The sequence below is a fragment of the Elephas maximus genome, chromosome 6 (genome assembly GCF_024166365.1).
Source record: "Elephas maximus indicus isolate mEleMax1 chromosome 6, mEleMax1 primary haplotype, whole genome shotgun sequence".
Lineage (NCBI taxonomy): Eukaryota > Metazoa > Chordata > Mammalia > Proboscidea > Elephantidae > Elephas > Elephas maximus.
This window is the reverse complement of record NC_064824.1, coordinates 62,490,983-62,512,997: the sequence shown is the minus strand read 5'-3', so window position 1 is coordinate 62,512,997 and position 22,015 is coordinate 62,490,983. Positions and strand designations below refer to the sequence as shown.

The following is a 22,015-nucleotide window of genomic DNA, read 5'->3' as shown; positions in this document are numbered from 1 at the left end:
CAGAGACATACACGTTTTGCCCTGTTATAAATATTCAGGAAAATGAAGAAAAGTAAAATTACAAAGTAAATATCAATCAGCTCTCCCTAGTGCTGTCACAGCATGGGAATGCTAGGATCTAGATGTTTTATATGCTATTAAAAGTTTATGGAATAATACCCCAAGTGTCCCAGAAAGACTGAGCATAACATGTTTCATTCATTTTAAGATGTGAAATTACAAGAAGCATCGTCACTTTATATGCTTCCAATTAAACTATAACATGCCATTGACGGTTAGTTACATCCCAGGTTTGGAGAAGTTAACTGAAAAAAAAAAACAAAATGCTTTTAAAAATGGATGAAATAATGGACTTTATTAAAGCTTTTCAGTTGATGCCAGACAACTCAATAATTGCAACAAAGTCTGATGTGTCCTTGGCTCTAATAAATAGTGCCTCTCTCCTTTTGGTGTTTACGCTTTTTCTCCTCTTATCGCTTCTCCTTCCACCTCTCCCCTAACTTGTCCTTCTTTCTCACTGCGTGAACCAATTATTTAATGTTTTAGCTTAGACATTCCACATGGTTATTCTGGGAATAAACTAATGCTTAAAGACTGAAATGAGATACTGGAGCAACGCTGTGTCCAGCACAAGCATGACCAGTGGTTTTCTGCTTTAAATATGAATAAGCATTAGCACTTCTGAAGGTTTTTATTTTTATTTCAGAGATGCATTAGTCAGCTCTGGCATCTTAGCAGGAATTAAAATTGCGTAAGTTTTAATAACAACGATGCTTCAGAGAACACTCCTTTGATGAAGTCATTGGAAACTTTAGTGTGGGAATTGTGATTTGACCCTTTCTTTACTATTCATATTGGGTTTAGGTCTTAAAATAATGTTCGTGTGTGTGTGTGTGTGTATTATCACAAATATGTTTAGGATGTTTCTTTTTTAAAGCTCACCTTTTTTGTGATGAGCTTGGAGCTGTTTCTTTTGACCTTTTTTCTGCCACATAACTGAGCAAACTGAAAGGGCTTCCAGTTTCTCTCTTTGTGAAACTGAACCCCCCTTGGGTTTGAGTTAGGGTTTTTTTTTTTTTTTTTTCTTCCTAACCCATAGGGAGAAAAGAAGACCAAAGGAAGGATCCCTAGGGGTCTGCCTGAGGCAAGGGGAGGAGAAAAGGTAAAGACTAGAGTAGGATGCCACAGTAGGGCAAAGGTAAAGGGACACTGGGCAGACTTTCTGGGCCTCCCTTTGCCTGCAGGCAGTCCCTTTTGATTGGAAGTCTAGAAGTGACATGATTCTGCAGTGTCACTGATCCAAGCTCTCAGTTGTGGCAAGTTTGGGACATTTCCAGTAGTGAATCCACACTGGGAATCTCTGGCCTGATAATGGATGGAAAATTATTAACACATCATAAAATTTCACCCTTGCATTTTGAATTCATATCCACAGCCCCTGGAAGATCCATATGCATGCCTAGAGAGTAACGCAAATTCTTCAACTCTGAATGAGTTCATCTCTTTATGCAGGCACACCTTATAAATATCTTGTAAAAATATGATAACATACAAGTGTATACCACTTTGGAGTTTTTAGCGAGATGGTGTGGGGAAGATCCATCTTGTGGCCTTGAGGAAAGAGCCACACTCTAAGGAGGTTAGCATAACAGACTGAAGGCGCCTGGAGAACTGGTGGCTTTATGGAACTGCTTCACCAGGCTTAGCACCTCCTGCCTTCGGTTTTGAATGTGAGAATAAATAAACCTCAACTTGGTTAAGCCATTGAAGGATAGATTTTCTGTTACTTGTAGCTGGATGTATTTCTAGATGATTAAGTCACCATGTGCACTTTGGAATCATTTGTTGGTATTAGCTGCTGTCAAGTAGTCAGCCCAACTCAGTGACCCCATCCGTGCACAACGGAATGAAATGTTGCCCGGTCCCGTGCCATCGCCATGATCGGTTGCTTATGAGACCGTTGTGATCCAGTGAGTTTTCACTGGTTGGTTTTTGGAAGTAGATCACCAGGCCTTTCTTCTAGCATAATCATGCTGTGTTGTTGTTCGGTGCCATTGAGAATGGTTGCTATGTTTGAGCCCACTGTTGCAGCTACTGTGTCAATCCATCTTGTGGAAGGTCTTCTTCCTTTTCTCTGACCCTCTACTTTGCCAAGCATGATGTCCTTCTCCAGGAACTGGTTCCTCCTAGTAACATGTCCAAAGTACATGAGTCAAAGTCTCCCCATCCTTGCTTCCCGGGAGCACTCTGGCTAAACTTCTTCCAAGGCAGACTTGTTGGTTCTTCTGGCAGTACATTTGATATTCTTGCCAACACCATAATTCAAAGGCATCAGTTCTTCTTCGGTATTTCTTATTCATTATCCAGCTTTTGCATGCATATGAGGTGATTAAAAATACCATGGCTTGGTCAGGTGCACCTTAGTCCTCAAAGTGACATCGTTGCTTTTTAACACTTTAAAGAAGTCTCCTGCAGCAAATTTTCCCAATGCAATATGTCTTTTGATTTTTTACCTGCTTTTTTTTTTTTACTTCCATGGTCGTTGATTGTGCACCCGAGTAAAATGAAATCCTTGACAACTTCAATATATTCTCCATTTATCATGATGTTGCTTATTGGTCTAGTTGTGAGGAGTTTTGCTTTCTTTATGTTGAGGCGTAATCCATACCAAAGGCTATAGTCTTTGATCTTTTTCAGTAAATTCTTCAGGTCCTCTTAGCTTTCAGCAAGTACGGTTGTATCATCTGCATACCGAAGGTTATTAATGAGTCTTACTCCAGTCCTGTTGCCAATTTCTTCTTCATATAATCCAGCTCCTTGGATTATTTGTTCAGCATACAGATTGATTAAGTGTGGTAAAAGGATACAACCCCCACAACCCTGACGCATGCCTTTCCTGATTTTAAGCCATGCAGTATCCCTTTGTTCTGTTCGAATGACCGCCTCTTGGTCTGTGTAATCATACAGAAGTAAAAATGTCATTTTAAAACTTAATTCTATATTTCCATACCTTCTAAAAGGCTACAACGTCTTTTGTGTATCTTAAAAATTATCTCCTAATATGCTGGCTCCCTTGGTGGCTTGCACTGAGGATTCAATGTTGCTGGGGAAAGACACTCCTTCCACAAGCCTCCTGGCGCCTGTGCATCTCACCCTCCCCTCATAACAGTCCTGCTGATCTTGGCAAAGTGGTCTGTTTATTGCTCCTTTCATATTCTTTCTTCCTTAGTATCTTTGCTCATAATATTTGTCCTGCCCAGATGTCCTCCCACCTTCTTTTTTTTTTTCCTTCTAATTTTCACAGAATCTCAGACTTGAAGGAGGCCACAGAAGTCACCTCATTCACCTTTGTTCAGTTCAGAAGTTTCATGAAAATTTGCCAATGCTTTCTCTCTGACCCAGCTGTGTCTTTTCTCCCCTAGCATTTTTCAAACTCCGAGGTTGCAGAGCTGCTATTGAGGAATCTGTAAAATTGTCTCATATATAACTGGGTGTGATGGTTTCATTCATCACTAAAAGGGTGTTTCTGAGGGTCAACTGTGTGCCAGGCACTGTGCTGACTGCTGGGGATGTGAGGCCCAGCCAACACTGGTGTGGCTCCTGCTGTAATATACTATTCTGATGGTTAGGAATCACAGTCATGTGCGTAGATGAAACAAAGGACCTGGACTGAAGCTGGGAGGGTCCCTGCAGGCTTCGCCACAGATAATGATTCATCTGAGATCTGAAGGATGAGAAGAAGTGGAAGGTAGGGAGACATGTTCTGGGAAAGAGCAGCACATATACAAAGGCCTTCTGTCAGGAAGGAGTGTGGCTTCTCGAGGAACTGAGGGAAGAAAGCCTGGTTGAAGGCGGAGAATAAGGAAGGTTTTATAGGGAATAAAGTAGAGAGGTACCCCAGGAGTATGGAATGGACTGGTACCCCAGGAGTATGGAATGGACTGTTTGTGTCAATCAGTTTCTGTAATCCTGATAGTGATGACCAAAGTGATAAAACTTGATGTAACTAATTAAACAGGTACTGCTAATGCCCCAATAAATGTGTGGTTGACTCTCTCTCTCTCAATAGAGACAATGTAAGACTTTTCCCTGCTACCTGATTTCTCTAAACTATAGACTGGCTTGTTTATAGTAAATATTTGACAACTAGCAAAATAATACAGGGTGGCAAAAAAAAAGGAAGAGCTTTTCTTGAGCTATTAGGGTCTTTTGGAACAGTCTTTGTTTTTAAAATATAACATTTTAAAAACTACTGTTAGAAATTTGGAATAAGTAATAATGAATATATTATTTCCCATTCCCTTTGAGGGAACACATTGAGTTGCTTAGTTAAAAATATCTAAGAATGTCTCTGCTTATCTTAGGACACCACATTCCTTATTTAGAAGAATGTAAAAGTCGGGCCTACTCTGACCTCGATATAAAAATATTTCACATGATTTAGGTACGTTGCCTATCTGTTAAAAACAATAAAGAAAAAAATCTGAAACATAGAAGATGACTATATAATCCTGCTATACTGGGATTATAAACATTTAAAGATGTGTGGAAATAAGTTTTACTTTGGGACCCAGTTGAGTGCAGATTTCTGTAGGCTTTGTTAATTTATTTTTATTTCTAGTAACTTATATATACTTATATATGTATATATGTATGTACAAAAAAAAAAACAAACTCAGTGCCATTGAGTCGATTCAAACTCATAGCGACCCTATAGGACAGAGTAGAACTGCCCCACAGAGTTTCCAAGGAGCACTTGGTGGATTCGAACTGCCAACCCTTTGGTTAGCAGCTGTAGCACTTAACCACTACACCACCAGGGTTTCCGTATATATGTATATATATGTATAATTGATATATGCTTCTGTTAAAAAGTATATATATTTGATTATGGTAAGATCTTGGTATTTAAAAGTGACATGTTTTTCCTAAAAGAGAACATTTTGACACAGAAGATAATCACTCTCCAATTATCTTTTTTCTCCCTCTCTCACTTTCTCTCGCCACCCCCTTTCTTCTTTCTGTTGCTTTATACTATGGATTCTTTTTTTTTTTTTTTATAATAGAGTTTATTATGCCAATTGACTTAGAAGTCCCCTTAAGCCATGGTCCCCAAACCCCCGCCCTTGCTCCGCTGACCTTTGAAGCATTCAGTTTATCCCGGAAACTTCTTTGCTTTTGGTCCAGTCCAGTTGAGCTGACCTTCCATGTATTGAGTATTGTCCTTCCCTTCACCTAAAGCAGTTCTTATCTACTAACTAATCAGTAAAAAACCCTCTCCCACCCTCCCTCCCTCCCCCTCTCGTAACCACAAAAGTATGTGTTCTTCTCAGTTTATACTATTTCTCAAGATCTTATAATAGTGGTCTTATACAATATTTGTCCTTTTGTCTCTGACTAATTTCGCTCAGCATAATGCCTTCCAGGTTCCTCCATGTTATGAAATGTTTCACAGATTCATCACTGTTCTTTATCGATGCGTAGTATTCCATTGTGTGAATATACCACAATTTATTTAACCATTCATCCGTTGATGGACACCTTGGTTGCTTCCAGCTTTTTGCTATTGTAAACAGAGCTGCAATAAACATGGGTGTGCACATATCTGTTTGTGTGAAGGCCTTTATTTCTCTAGGGTATATTGCGAGGAATAGGATTTCTGGGTTTCATGGTAGTTCTATTTCTAACTGTTTAAGATAATGCCAGATAGATTTCCAAAGTGGTTATACCATTTTACATTCCCACCAGCAGTTATACTATGGATTCTTATTTATTTATGCTTTTTCTGTGCTCATTTTCTTTATTTCTTTCTTTTTTACTTGCTGAATGTGTCTCTTTCTCTCATATTTCACCTGAAAAACAAAGGATAAGTGGAGGGAACCTGCTGAATAATTAGTTACTTTCCAATCATGGCAGGTCCATTGCCCCCTTTTGGCTATATGGCATTAGCAAAAATGGCCAAATAAGACCCCCAAGTTCATTCAGATATTCTAGGATGAATCCAGATTAAAGAAGGAACTGGGCTACTCCACAGCATCCCATTCCTTGGAGCTGAGGGGGTAGGGTGGAGAAGCTGGAGGACAGGGTTGGGGAGGGGGAGAAAGGGTCCTCATGGGCTGACTATTCTGCCCTTGCTCTATTTTTTCCTAAGGATTTCCTAAATAATCACGTCTAGAATCTGAATTTCAAATGATCATAGCAGATAAATACTGAGCATACTTTGGGGACAAGGTGAAAAATAATTGAAGTGACTTTCAAATTCTGTCTCTTTGTTATTTATTTATTTAGTCTTATATTTTAAATGTTTTATCTCTTAAGTCTAGAGGTTTGAGGGAACTCAAGCTTTTCCTGAAAAATTACCATTCATTACTGTCTCAATATTTTAACATGGTGTCTATTGCTTTAAAAGTGGGTTATGTTAATTCTTAAAGTCTCTTTACTTTTTATGGAGGGAAATTGTTGGGGGCAGGGGTTGATATGTAAAGTGCAAACATGTGTTGATAAGGCTCTCAGTCAAAACAGAGATCTACTCAACCCTCATCCCAGCAGATCACCTGCAGAGGGCCTTGTCTCTATTAATTTTCTATTGCCAGTTGCCATATGCTCCTAGAGCTGTTTTTAAGCTGTGAGCTATTCTAGAGATTAAGGTTGTTCCCATTGTCAGGCTTACAGTGACACGGAAAGGTTCTGCCCAGCACGGTCTGTGTGTATACCGTTGTCTGTCTTTGGACTTCCTTCCTGTTTATTCTGGTTGGATGTTATAGACAGACCTTATCAGTGCCTTGTCTCTCTTGCTAGTCAAGTTTTAGCCCATTGATGAAACAAAGAAAGTTCCTATTCTTATAAAGGATCCAGGCAGGATTTCTTCCTGCTTACATACAATTTCTAAATGAATTCATAGATAAATAGATATGAATAATATTCTCCTTACCTTATTTTTTCATTTTATAAACCAAGCTGAGAAGCTGGGCCACTTCACTGGGAATGTGTAATATCCCTTTATTATATAACATGATTATATAAACATCAAAACTCTTTTTACCGCTAAGTATGCAGAGGAAACAGGACACCATGATTTTGCTCTAATGACTCTTAAGAACAGCTCTACTGTTTGATTTTTACATGATCACAAAATCCTGTAACTTAGTTTGAACCCATACTACTCATGTAGCTTTTGTGATGACTTCACCTTTTTTTTTTTTTTTATAGGAAGGTTTAGTGTGGTAATAGTTTGGCAAGAGGCATATTAAAGAGTTAAGAGAGTTAAGGCTTAGATTGTCTTTTCCTTTTTAATATTTTAAGGAGAAATAAACAGAAATAAAATGAGCGTTTTCAATACAGGCAGCCCATTGGTAGTGCAGGGAATTTTTATAATTACTGAGTAAGTCTGACAGATGACAGGAATTTACTCTTGTGGAATATCAACCTGAATATAATTTTATTGTTCATAGATAAATGTGTATTTCGGACAAGTATCAGCATTAAATAGCATTTAAAAATAATGTTAGGGCTTAAAATGGAGTTCAAACAAAAATATTAAATTTTTTCTCTCAGTAGGTGTTATTTAAAAAATGAAAACGTGCGCCTATTATAGAAATTTCAGTTGGCCTAAATACATGTCTTCAGTGGCAAACCTTTATTAATAAGTGGATTTGTTAGAAAAAGAAATAACTGCTCTACCAGTTTGTTTCTGTTGTTAAGAGTGGTAGTCAGCATACCTGCTAAATACTGAATTGTCTCTGTTGGAAAGAAGCGAGACTCCGTGGGTTCTCTTGCTATCAGCACCATGGATGTATTCATTATCTGACACGAAGTTATATAAACTCTCTTCGTTCCTACTTGATGGCACTGGAACTGGGTTTTCCTTCCTCCTGCCTCATCTAAGAAGCAAGAACTTATATGTGTTCTGCCAGAGAAGAGGAATATGAACTGGCATTACCACAGCACTGTGCTTTTCACCTGTAGGTGCTCTTCAAATATGTCACCACAGTTATTAAATAAAATATCAATATAGGCATTCCTAAGAATAAATTAGCCTCTAAAATTGTGTTTTTCTATTCTTCACAAATTGTTTCTTTCAAATTTGCAACAACATAATGTGAACAAAATAGTGTTATTCCTCAATTGGTTAATTATCTTTTTCATTTTTCCCAACTTTACCTCTTGTAGGACTCTTGCCCTTTTCTTGAATTTGGCTTAGTTTTTCATTTTCTTTGCTACTCTGAAATTAAAGACAGAGCCTGCAAAATAAGATGTATGCTTATGTTATCCCAGGTGATGGGAATTTACTATAAGAAAACACATAGAGTAGTTGGAATGTGCAGGGAACCTGTTCAGCAGCCACCAGGTCATTCCTATTCCCCAGTATTTCTTGGGATGGAATGTACAACAGGGCTCAGAAGGAACTGTTCCACATGAAGGAGCAGTCCAGAGTCCAGATCTTCCTGACCTCTCAGGAGTCATCATCTTCATGCTGTTTTTGACAAGAGGACCCCCAGTGCATGCGCCAGTCAGTTGTAACCACAGCAGCGTGTGTATATGGTGGAAGGCATATTATCTTTTCAGACAGAAGTATGGTTACATTTCTCAAAAGAGGGAGTGAAGTGTAATAGCCTTTAGAATTTAACCAGTTGTCTAGCACAGGTACAAATATGAAGACACACATTTAACAACAATAGCTTACCCAGTCGCAAATGTCGGAAACCCTTAGAGTCGAAAGAGATCTTAGGATCATAGTGAGCCACATGTATTAACCAAAAAATTGAATGAATTGAAGTGAAAGCTTAGAAAAATTAGCATCTGATTTTAACAGTGTGTTTTCATGACCTTTTTCATATGACTTCATGACTACCTCAATGACTGAAACCCAGAACTGCCCACTAACAGCAATCTTGGATGAATTCTTACCTTGGAGTATTTATAAAGAAAATTTGTATGTCTGTTGCTCATGGAGAAGAATTTTAAATCCCTGAGAATAAAATTTTATTAGTAGTGTGCTTTGTGGCAGAAAACAATTTTTTTGAAAATGCTTCTCAATTTTAATTAGCCATATTTCAAACCGTATTCATGAGAATGAGCTTACATCATTATCATAATCTTTATGAGTTAGAGCCCCTACCAAATATTTCTGAGACATCTTTAATCTTTTGATCAGAAAACATTTTTTAATTAAACTTTACAAAAATGTTTTGAGTGTTTCCTATGTGCAAAATATTTTTATGGGCTATGCAGATTTATTGAAAAGTTCATTCATCTCACAGATATGTATAAAACCATTCACTGTCCTGTCCTGTGCTAGGTGCTTGGGATACTGTGATAAATGATGAACAGAGATTTTCCTTAAAGGAGCTTGCTAGCCTAGTTGGGGAGAAAGACATGCAAACAGAAAATTACAAAATGGAGTACATTACAAAGCCTTGGGCCACCAGGGAAGACTTTCTGGATGAAACGTCATCAAAACTGGGGCCAAATGATAAGTGGGAATTTGCCAGATTAAGCATGTGGGAGGGGCATTGAAATGTTCTCCAGGTGGAGGATGCTGCACTCACTTTGGCTGGAATCATAGAGAGACCTGTTCCATGAGGCTGGTTTGATGAAGAGCGTACAAGCTGTAAATGTGATGCCAAAGAGTTTGAATTTTATTCGGTGGGGTCTTACACTTTCCTGGCTGTCTTCCTACTTCCTGCTGTCTTCCAGGCTTTCTTGCTAGCTCCACGTCTGACTCACTATTAAATATTGGAATTCCTCAGGATTCTGTTTTAGGCTCTCTTCGCTCCTTGTTCTTCCTTTTCTCCCTTATCAGGCATATCCACGGGTTTGTTTACTATGTAGAAGCTTAATGATTTTTAAGTCAATTCTGAATTTACAATCATACTTCTCCCAAATTTACCATCCTTATCACATAAGTTTCCTTAGGGCCATGCTCCGTGATTACTCTTCCTGCATCCTTGACGCCTCTCAATTCTTGGAACCTGCCAAGCTCCTCCTGTCCCAGGGACTTTGCACAGCACGTGTTCCCTTAGCCTGAAATGTTCTTATCTGAACTCACATTGCTAGCTACTGCCCATTGGTATTTCAGGTGTTGGCTTAATTATCACTTCCCATCTTCCCGGCCTTGCTCCAGTCCCCATTTTATGATTTAGTAGCATGTGCACTTCTAAGCGGTACTTTGTAAACATTGCTTTTTAATACTGCTTTCCCCACGAAACTTTAAACTTTCTGAGGGCAACAACCATCTGAGTTTGTGACATCCTCATATCAAAGCACTTAGCAAAGGGTCTGCACCTAGCATGGGGCCTTAATAGACACAATGAGCTGCTTGAGTTAGGATAAGAAACCATTGAAGAATTTTAGTAGCAGAGTGGCCTGATCACATTGGTTATTAGAAGGCTTTTTGTGCTGGCTGTATGGAGAATGGATTGGAGTGGGGCCAGGACTAGAACAAGGGAGATTAGTAGGTGGGTGTTACCACTAAAAGCTTATAGCCTCATAGCAAACATGTGATAAAAACACAAAGATAGCAAATGTTCCTTGGCCAGTGGCTCAAACAATATCATCAGAACTCTGTTTTTGTCTCTTGGCCTGGTTTATGCCATATGGGTGCATATGCCCACAGTCACTGTCTTTGTGAACAGTAGCAGGTCTGGCCTTCATCTTTCCAGGCTATATCCAGTAGAAAAGAGAGCCCACCTACTGGTCATCTGAGCACCTGAGACTGGCTCTGATTAGACCACGTATCCATCTCTGAAATAATTATTGTTAACTGTTGCCAGGGGCATTCCAGGTGCTGATTGGTTAGTCAGGATACATCTTCAACCCTGGAGCTGAGTCAGTAGTGCACTGGTAAATCGGCTAAAAAAAAAAAAAAAAAAAAAGATTTCATTTGTAGGGTTTGCCTGTTTCTGTGGTGTAAATACTCCCACCATGGCTGATTTCGGGATGCCTGGCTTGCAGAGCTCCTGAATGTTTTCACAGTCAGCTCTTACAAGCCAGTTTAGGGCTCCAGCACACCATCACTGAGCTGAAGGTGGAGCTGCCTGAATAACGGTGGCTGATGGTGAAGGAGGGAATAGTCTAAAAGAAAATTAGAATGCTGTTAAAAAGAAGAAGGGTGGGTGCTGGCTAGCACAAAGAAGCAAGTTAGCACTGTTGGAATGAATATGTACTTTGGTGTCTTTATTTTCTCAATAATTTCTTGAGTTATTATATCATCATCTTGAATAACATTTTTAAGAACCATACAATATTCCGGAGACTCAGTAGCGTAGTGGTTAAGAGCTTGGCTGCTAACCAAAATGTCAGCAGTTCGAATCTACCAGCTGCTCCTTAGAAGCCCTACGAGGCAGTTCTAGCGTGTCTTGTAGGGTCGCTATGAGTCAGAATTGACATGACCGCAATGAGTTTTTTTTTTTTTTTTTTAATGCAATATTCCATTTTGTCAAAGTACTGTTGTTTACCATTTTTTATTGTTGAATATGTAGGTTGATAGCATTATAAATAAGGCTTTGCTGGACATGTTTATGCCTAAAGCCATTTTCCACATTTCCACGTGAGATAATTTGCTTACATGAGATCACTTGGTCAAAGGAATAACCTATTAATGCTTTTGATAAATACTCTCAAGTAGGTGTCCAAGAATTTCTAACACCGCAGTCACTGTAAGAGAGCTTTTATATCATTGCACCATTTTTAAGAGTAATTAAAAAAAATGATGATAGGACAAAACTGATGAATCATTTTAATTTACGTTTATTTGAATTACTAAAAGGGTTGAACATGTCTATTTTTTTTTTAATTGGGCATATTCCTTATGTTCAATTTTCTTATTTCCCATTCATGTGTGTTCGTTTGTGTGTTTGTGTGTTTGTGTGTGTTGATCTTTTTGTGCTTCTGTCATAGGTATTTATCTGTGCTGCATATTCTAGCACAGACCATGCCTTAGTAAATGTTGAGGGGGGTGTTGTGTCTAAAACTCTCTTTAATTCTGTATAATTTAGGATAATACTAGTTGCTCTGATCAATAAATCCAAATTCACAGTGAGTTAACACAATAAAAGTTTATTTGCTGCTCGTGTCAGAAGCTGGTACTTGTGTTCGTAGTTGAGCACTGTCCAAGTGGTCATTCAGGCTCCATCCTAGCTGGCCTCTTTCCATCTCATGGCTTTCCTCTCCTCTAGGTCCCTGTGGTCCTTTCCATTTAGTAGAAGGATGGTGACAGGAAATGGAGGGCAGTGCATGGGAGATTTATGGTTTGGGCCTGGAGGTGCACCATCCCATTTGCTTACATTCCATTAACTAGAACCCAATCAGCTGGCCGCTAATAATTGCAAAGGAGAAAAGAAAAAGGATTTGGTGAACATCCAGCCAGCCTCTGCCTAAACTTCCATACCTGAGATGGAAGAATCTTTTCATAAAGTCGGGCTTTGTTCACTACTTATATTGCTTGAGTATTTTGGATTATTTACAGGACTTAAATATGGAATAGAAAATTTTAAATAATGGTAAGAGATTCATTGCTTTTTAAAAACTCTTTTAATAGACTAGAGAAGTGGAGAAATGACATTGAATGGCCACTGAAGGGCCTTTAGCTTAGACACTAAACAGAGTGGAAATTTTAGGGCAGAGTGATTTTAACAGATACAATAAATAAGTCTTAGGCAGGTAGCTTTCATTCACTGTATAAGAAAATCAGATGTACAAGAAACTGTACAAGGAATAATTTGTAATGTGTTGAGCTACTAAGTCTGCCTACTTATTAGAATGATGTTTTAATAAAATATTTTAGCTGTTTTCCTTGTTTCTTTCTCCACAGGTAATTAAAGTGTACAGCGAAGATGAAACCAGCAGGGCGTTAGAAGTACCCAGTGACATAACTGCCCGGGACGTTTGCCAGCTGTTGATCCTGAAGAATCATTACGTTGACGACCACAGCTGGACCCTTTTTGAACACCTGCCTCACATAGGTCTAGGTAAGGGTGCAGAATCATAGTCTTGCATTATTGCTTTTCTATTCCTTACATTGTGGATTGTACAGCAAAGATTTTTCTTCAGATGTAGAAAAATGGACAGAAGGGAATTATGAGTAGTCCTTTTATTTACTCTTTTAGATATTTGGTCGATGATGCTTGAGGGACAGAGCAGCGCAAAATGGAAACAAAGACAGAAATATTATAAATTTATACCTTCCCTCTTTGTTTAAATAATGATCTGCGGGAATTTTGGAGCTAAAACATAGAATCCAAATTTATGGTAAAGCTAAAGAAATTTCATAATAATCTTTAGTAGCACAATTAATTTTTCTGAGCAATTAATAAAATGAGTTGTTATTTGGGCCATTTTTTGAGTTGGTTGTAGTGTAGACATGGGAAGTATCCACAGAAGTGCTTCTCTTTATCAGGGTGACCCCTAAAGTTTTTTTGAAGAAAGAAGTAACGCCTGCACATTTTTAGGTCAGCAACATAAAAAGTAAACTTTTTAATTGCAGATGCATCTTTATGTAGTGAACTGTGGAGAGCTTTTTTTTTCCCCTCAATTATTTTAATAAGTTATCAGAGAGTTTTCATTCTTCTAGAATGACAATTTTATCCCCCGTTCCTTTTATTCTTTCTTACATACTATTTTATTGTATTTTTGGAGCCCTGTTGGTGTAGTGGTTAAGAGCTATGACTGCTAACCAAAAGGTTGGCAGTTTGAATCCACCAGCCACTCCTTGTAAACCCTATGGAGCAGTTCTACTCCGTGCTGTAGCGTGTGATGAGTCGGAATTGACTTGACGGCAACAGACAACAACAACATTGTATTTTTGGTGAAGCTTTACAGAGCAGTTTAGGTTCCCATTCAACAATTTCTATGCAAGTTGTTCAGTGACGTTGGCTACATTCTTCACAATGAGTAAACATATTTCTTTTCTGGTTGTTCCATTTCCATTAATCTAGGTTCCCTGCCCCCTTACCATCTAATTTTTGTTTCAAAGTAATTGTTTACCATTTGGTCTCATATAGATGATTTTTTAAAGAAGCACATTACATATGGGTGACATTCATTATTTTTTGAGCCAATGTGTTATTTAGCTTCTTGATGACTTCAGGGGTTAGTTTTGGTTCAAGGCTTGAAGAGTATCTGAGGACAGTAATCTTGGGAAGTCCTCCAGTCTTAAGCAGTCCAGTAGGTCTGGTTTTTTGCCTGTTTTTTTTTTTTACTATTTTGAGATTCTGTTCCACGTTTTTCTCCCATTCTGTCAGGGTCCATCTATTGTGGCCCTGATTAGAAAGTCCGTAGTGGTAGATGGGTACCATCGAATTCTCCTCGTCTTAGGGTACATAGGCCATGGTTTGGGTAGATTGTCTTGTAGACTAGTTTTTTTTTATGGATAGTGTTTGTTTTTTAATTTTGTTTTATTGTGCTTTAGGTGAAAGTCTACAGAGCAAATTAGTTTGTCATTCAACAATTTATACATAAATCGTTTCGTGACATTGGTTACAATCCCCTCGATGTGTCAACATTCTCCCCTTCCACACCCCAATTCCTGTTTCCATCCATCCATTTTTCCTGTCTTCTTATCATTGCTTTTGGGCAGGTTTTGCCCCCCCCCTTTTTTTTTTAATGCTTTAAGTAAGTGTTTACAAATCAAGTCAGTCTCTCATACAAAAACTTACACACACCTTGCTATGTACTCCTAGCTGTTCGCTCCCTAATGAGATGGCACACTCCTCCTCTCTACCCTGTATTCCCGTGACCACTCAACCAGCTCCTGTCCCCCTCTGCCTTCTCATCTCCCCGCCAGACAGGAGCTACCCACGTAGTCCTATGTGTCTACTTGAGTCAGGAAGCTCACTCTTCACCAATAGTATTTTCTGTCTTATAGTCCAGTCTAATACCTGTTTGAAGAGTTGGTTTTGGGAATGGTTCCAGTCTTGGGCTACCAGAGGGTCCAAGGACCATGACCTCCGGGGCCCGTCTAGTCTCTGTCAGACCATTAAGTCTGGTCTTTTTACGAGAATTTGAGGTCTGCATCCCACTGCTTTCCTGCTCCATCAGGGGTTCTCTGTTGTGTACTAGTTTCTTATTTGAATTTTTGGTTTCCTTCTTTTTCTTTTGCTCTGGATGAGTAGAGACCAATAGTTGTATCTCAGATAGCCACTTGCAAGCTCTTAAGACCTCAGACTACTACTTACCAAACTAGGATGTAGGGCATAACTTTATGTACTATATTTATGTCCATTGCCTAAGATGTCCCACCAGACTGTGGTTCTAATCATTCAAACCCAGAAATCTAATCCTGCAAGGTGTTTGGTTATGTCTAAGAAATATCCATAACTGTGCCCTCTTTGTGTTTTATTATACATATGAATATATGTGCAGTCACATAGATTCATATACATATGCATACACACACACACGTCTATACACATGTATGCCTGCCTATATATACATACTTATATGCCTGCACATATATTTTTTGGTTGCCCCTTCTTTTTATTCTAATTTTTGCAAATATAATTGCTAAAAAATATGTTCACATAAGTAGATGAGAGCAGAAGGAGCTTGTAATAGCAGTGCCATTCAGCCCTTTGAAATCTGTATTAGTTTCCTAAGGATGCTATATAATAAGTTATCACAAACTTAGTGGCTTAAAACAATAGAAATGTATTCCAGAAATCCAAACTAAATCTTATGGGGCTAACTCAAGGTATCTCACTCCCTCTGGAGTCTCTAGGGGAGAATTTGTTCCTTGCATTTTCCAGCTTCTGATGGCTGCAGCACTCCTTGGTTTGTGGCCACATCACTCCAGTTTCTGTCTCCATAGTCACATTGCCTTTTCCTCTTCTGCGTGTGTCAAATCTCCTACCTCTCTCTTTTAAGGATACTTACAGTTGCATTTAGAGTCCACCTGGATAATCGAGGATAATATTTCCAAGTCAAGATTCTTAATCCTATCAACAAAGTTTTTGCCATATAAGGTAACATCCATAGGATCCAGAGATTAGGCCGTGGATATCTTCTGCATAGCTATTATTTGCCCTATCATAAACTCCTTTATTATATGTCAAAAACATTTAGTAATAAATCATCAAAAAGTGACAGCTCAATTAGTCCTTCAATTTGCTTAAAAAGAATTCTATACTTAGTCATTAGAGTCATTCACTTTCTCACATAGACACCAATATATTAAATTTTCCTTTTCTTTGTTGCATTAAAGGTACTTACACCCCAGAGCAATGCACCGTAGTAAGATTCAGCTTGGATGAGAGATTTGCCTTTCTCTTGTGAAATGGTGTTAAAGATGATGTTGGTGAAAAAAGAGATTCTAGAAAGTGACTCATTTAAAACTACCTGTGTTCCCTGAACCTTCCAGAAAGTTTGCATGCTTCCAATTTGAAGACTGCCGTCCAAGGATATGTCAGAATCCTAGGGACCGGACAGAGTGAAGTCTGTGGAGAAACTTGAATAGTTCAGCAGTCTCCATAGAGATTCTGAACCTCAGCCGTCTGCAGCTGATAACTGTTGATGAGCTACAACATTGCCAGCTGATCCTGACAGCTGAGCATAGCCAGTTATATACCTGCCAGCAAAGAAACCTGCATTCTGAAGGCACTTGGCGCTGGCCAGTGTGACCTGCTATGTCACCTTCCAAGGGCAGAAAAAGCTTGAAATATATTTCCTTCATTGCCGCCTGTGACAAATTTAATTTTTATTTATTATAATTAATCATCCAGAAGTATGGTATAAATTAATAGGTATCTGCCATATGCCAAACTATTCCATTTACTTATGCTTGTATGAATATCGCTCATGATTAACAAGAGATATAATTACAATATTTTATGCCCTTAAAAATTTCTTTTGGGAGATAAAGAAAAAATTTTTTTTCACTACAGTTTATCCCCAACAAATAGCTTGAAGTGATAAAAATCTTCTCTATAAATCAGGCAGCAGTTTTCATTGAGACCACTGCAAATTATTTATATTACAGAATAAAATGTACAACTCTTTTAATGTAGAAGCTTAAAATGGAACATTGAGAATTAATTTTAGCTACATACTAAATTGAAAGTTTTAGACATCAAGTAAGGAATATATTTCTTCATTATTTTATTTTCTGGAAACTGCTGAAATAAAATCAAAGATGTGAGAATATTGTCTCATGGCTTCATCAACCATGTATTAGACCAAAGCTTATGAGAAATTTAGTTCCGGAGCTTTCTTTTCTCCTTTTTCTTTTTGTTTTTCACTCAGATTATATTTTTAAACAGCAGAAAAAGATTTACAAGCATTAATCCTACCCAAATGCTAACATTTATTAAATTTAATAGCTTCTCTTTCTTGATCTAGCAGTATAACAGGAACTGAGGTGCCATGTTCTTCCTTAGCAGCAAATATAAAACTGATGTGTCTTTGTTTTTTTTTTTTTTTTGTATAGCTTATAAATACTTTTGGAATATTTATTCAATTTTATAGAAGTAGTAAGTAACATTTTCCCCATATGCATCTTAAAATGAATAAAAATAGAGTTTTTTTCCCCCCCTTTCAAATATAAAAATATAGTACTCACAAATGCCATTTGTCAGTAGAATGGGCCATGGACACCTTCACCAGCAAGTCTTCTGTGGACTGCTACAGATAAGACGAACTGAGGGACAAACTATTTACCAAAACTTTGATGACCAGAAGTCAGCTCTGCTTATTGTTCAGGAGACATTCTTGACCCCTCTTTAACCAAAATGATGAGTTTTCAGTGAATAGAATTCTAAAAGGGAGGGCATGGTACTTACTTATTTAGATTTATAACTGCAAATACAATTCAGCTTTAAATAGAAGGATCAAGGAAGGCCTCCCTGAGAAGATGACCTTTGACTAGAGACCTTGAGCAGATGAAGAAGCCAGCCTTGCAGTTAAATGGAAGAAGATTGTTCTAGACAGAGGGAACTGCAAGTAGGAAGGCCCAGATGTGGCAATGTGCTTACCTTGTACAGGCAAAGGAGTCAGGGTGTCTGGAGTGGAGTCAGTAGGGTGGAAAGTAATGGGAAAGGACTTCATAGACCTACCACAGGGCCAGATCATGTAGAGTTTCATAGGCCGCTGAAAGGACTTGGATTTTACCATTGGTGAGACAGAAAGTAGCTGGAGGGCTTTGAGTAGATGAGTGATGTGATCTGATTTATTTTTAAAAGTATCCTATTAAGGAGGCCAGAGTTCATGTTCTGACCTTTAGATGGCTAAGTGAGTTTGTTTTGCTTTTGCATCAAACCACCTCTGGCTCCCTGGATCAGTCCTTGGCCGTCTCTCGCTTCTGCTAGTTGTGCATGCCAGCTTGTACCTTCTTCACGCATGGTCTGCACATGCATGAGGTTTAGTACCTGTGAGATCCCGAAGCATTTACAGGTAAAAGCATTTGGGTTTTAGGATAGATGAGGTTGAAAATTTTCTTCTGCACTCTAATCACCAGGATAAGCTCATCCTGTGCTGTTAATAGATGCAGTACTGTTGTTGCTTCTCATCCCTGAAAGCACACCACAAATTACTGAAGTCAGAAGGACTTGACATTCAAAGGGAACCTAGAGTCTGTTTTCAGAGTGGTATTTTCTGTAGCAAAGAGAACTACAATCTTATTAGTATTTTTTAATATGAATGCATATATATAATAGGTATTATTAATGTGCATCTTATATGTATAAAGGAACCAGGTGAGATGTTTTACATTAATGTTGATAGGTGTTCTAATACGTATCCTCACAGCAGCTCTGTTAGGTGTGTATCTTAACTTTATATTTAGGAATACAAAGACTCTGAATGAATATCTTGTCCAAAGTGAAACATAGCACAAAACTAGGTTCTATCAGGTTTTGAAGTCTGTGCGTTTTCCATTGAGGCAAGTTGATTTCTCCTCACACCAATAGCTCAGGCCCAGTGGTGCAGTGGTTAAGAGCTTGGCTGCTAACCAAAAAGTCAGCAGTTTGAATGCACCAGCCACTTCTTGGAAGCCCTATGGGGCAATTCTACTCTGTTCTCCAGGGTTGCTATGAGTCAGAATCGACTCGATGGCAGTGGGTTTGGTTTGGTTTTTCATAGCTCAGGCAAGGGTTCCTGGGATACTGTGGTTGGTTTGTGTCTGCCTAACTCTCCATTGCTTTTCTCATGCATGCAATAAATACAGATGTACATTTTGAACCCCCAAGAACATTTTCAGAGAAACCTGAAAATATTACCCAGGTAGTATTGAAATTGTAGGTATTGAGCTGATCCTGCCTAGTTCACTTTAGACCAAACCCTCCTGGCTGAGCAAAAGGGTCATGTTGGAAATTACCTGATTTTGAATTTATAAACAACATGACTGGCAATCTTATCTATGGAACTTGGATTACAGTAACAGTGTTTCATATCCTCTGCCCATAAGTGTTAATATACATGGCCGAGGATCTTAATAGGCAGAGTAAGCCATAGACGGTACTTAAATATCCTGATTTTGTTAGGAATCTCTGATTTGCCTAATTTTGGGTCATGTTATGATGAGGTTCTAGCTGTATACACAGTTTTGTAGACACTGAATTTAAAATGGGAGTATAGCAACATGTATTTCCTACTCCCTCCTGGTGTAATAAACCATGTTTTGTAACTGGCATGTTTCACTTCATAGCCACTGGGTGTCACTCTAGTTCACAAGATGGACTTCCCTGTCTTCTAATCAGTGTAAGAAGAGGGCGGGGAACTTCAGTTTTAAGTCCTCTGGTGCCTTATAGGATCCATGTTTGTCCTGCTCCCACTTAGATTCCTAATGGAAGCCTTAGTATGACGCAGTGCCAATTAACACAATACCTTAAGCACATACCCATAGACTCCTCTGGAAGAGGAATTAATTGTATTTTGTGGTCTTTGCGAGGGACAGCAGAGATTTCCATTGTGAATATCATTGTGGAGTGGCTTTAATAAGTAAAATGAATGGCTGGAGGCTTTTAATGAAACAGTTTTTATGTGGCAGCTATACCCATGCTCTCTCTGTAAGACTGAAACAGTACACAGCTGTACCAAGGAAACAGTCCACGTGCCTTCTTTGGAGCTGCCCTTTCACTTTCCCTTTTTTTTTCCCTTAGTAACAGAAGAGGCACTAGTGTTTTACCTGTTGTCTGAAACTGATACATACTCTTACTTTCTGTGCTGCTTGTAATCCACCAGCCACCCACATTATGACCTCCGTCATCACCAGCAGAAGTAACTGTGAAGCCTTTAGGACAGGTGGTGCTCTGCGATGTTCTGTAGAGAATCATATAGACCTGGCCTGAGCTGGGTGTAGACTTGGAGTCCCCGGTGGCACATGCAGGCCAGAGACAGAAAATATTAAACCAGCAAAGAGCGGGAAGTGCCCATAACTTAATCTACCTCCTGGTCCATGGAATTTTCCTCCCAAATGTTCTCATGGCTATCACTACCTGAGTTCAGGTCTCATTGTCTGTCTCCTTGAGTATTACATTATCCTCACAATTGGTCCTCTTGCCTCTGGTCGTACCAGAATTTTCCATCTGAGTGTGTACCCGATTCTCCTGTATGAATAAGCCCGTACTCTAGGGTCCAAGTTTCACAGTAGGGCTTGTAGTGCCCTGTGACCCTCGTATCTTCACCCTTGTGTTTCACCCCTCCCTCCTCCTGGTTTATAAATTGGGCGCCTGCCTGTAGCTTTCTGTACACACTACACTGTTTCTACTCCTTGGTATCCTTGCTCATACTGTTACCTTTCTCAGGAACTTCGTACTCTTCATCTGGCTAACGGCTATACATCTTCCAAGGCTTACTTTAGTTGAAAATTACTGTGAATTATAACCCCTCACCCTTTCCAGAACACATATATGAAAACACCATAAAGATGAAAACTCTCAATTGCCCCAGCTGACAGATAACCGAGTGCCACACTCTGGGCACGGTAGAGAGAAAAGAGCAGCTGGAGATCACCCTACCTTTAACCTGGTTATGTACAGTTGCCCTTTCCATCTGAGAGTAGGCATGGAGACACATGTGCCTCTTCCGTGTAGTGGGTCCCTAGACTCAGATTTCTGCTGCTGAAAAGCTATTCCTTTAGCTGACCAAGGTACTTCTTAATGCCTCTGATTCTCATATGGCCATTAAAAACAGCAACAACAAACAGTTAAACCAGTTGTTGTCAAGTTGATTCTGATTCATAGTGATCTTGTGTGTTGTAGACTAGAACTCTGTCATAGGGTTTTCAAGGCTGTGACCTTCTTGAAGCAGATCACCAGGCCTCTGGGTGGGTTCAGTCTGCCAGGTTTTGAGTTAGTAGTTGAACACTTAACCATTTGTGCCACCCAGGGCCTGTACATCCATTGTTGTTGTTGTCGTTAGGTGCCGTTGTGATGCTTGAGCTCATTGTTGCAGCCACTGTGTCAGTCCACCTCTTTGAGGGTCTTCTTCTTTTCCGCTGACCCTGTACTCTGCCAGGTGTGATGTCCTTCTTCAGGGACTGATCCCTCCTGACAACACGTCCAAAGTATGTAAGACGCAGTCTCGCCATCCTTGCTTCTAAGGAGCACTCTGGTTGTACTTCCTCCAAGACAGATTTGTTTGTTCTTCTGGCTGCCCATGGTATATTCAATATTCTTCCCCAACACCACAATTCAAAGGCATCAATTCTTCTTCGGCCTTCCTTATTCATTGGCCAGTTTTCACGTGCATATGATGGGATTGAAAATACCATGGCTTGGGTCAGGCGCACCTTAGTCTTCAAGGCGACATCTTTGCTCTTCAACACTTTAAAGAGGTCTTTTGCAGCAGATTTGCCCAATGCAATGTGTCTTTTGATTTCTTGACTGCTGCTTCCATGGCTGTTGATTGTGGATCCAAGTAAAATGAGATCCTCGACAACTTCAGTCTTTTCTCCGTTTATCATGTTGTTGCTCATTGGTCCAGTTGTGAGGATTTTTGTTTTCTTTATGTCGCGGTTCAATCCATACTGAAGGCTGTGGACTTTGATCTTCATTAGTAAGTGCTTCAAGTCCTTTTCATTTTCAGC

The 22,015-nt window shown here is 39.1% G+C and overlaps 1 protein-coding gene across 3 annotated transcripts in view; it reads left to right on the top strand.

Moving 5' to 3' along the window:
* Positions 1–22,015, top strand: part of GRB14 (growth factor receptor bound protein 14) — a 135,263-nt gene that overhangs the window by 76,256 nt on the left and 36,992 nt on the right. For all 3 annotated transcript variants that reach the window (XM_049887320.1, XM_049887324.1, XM_049887321.1), the window contains one exon: positions 12,812–12,968. In XM_049887320.1, coding sequence (XP_049743277.1) covers positions 12,812–12,968 — 157 coding nt within the window. The remainder of the gene's footprint in view (positions 1–12,811; positions 12,969–22,015) is intronic.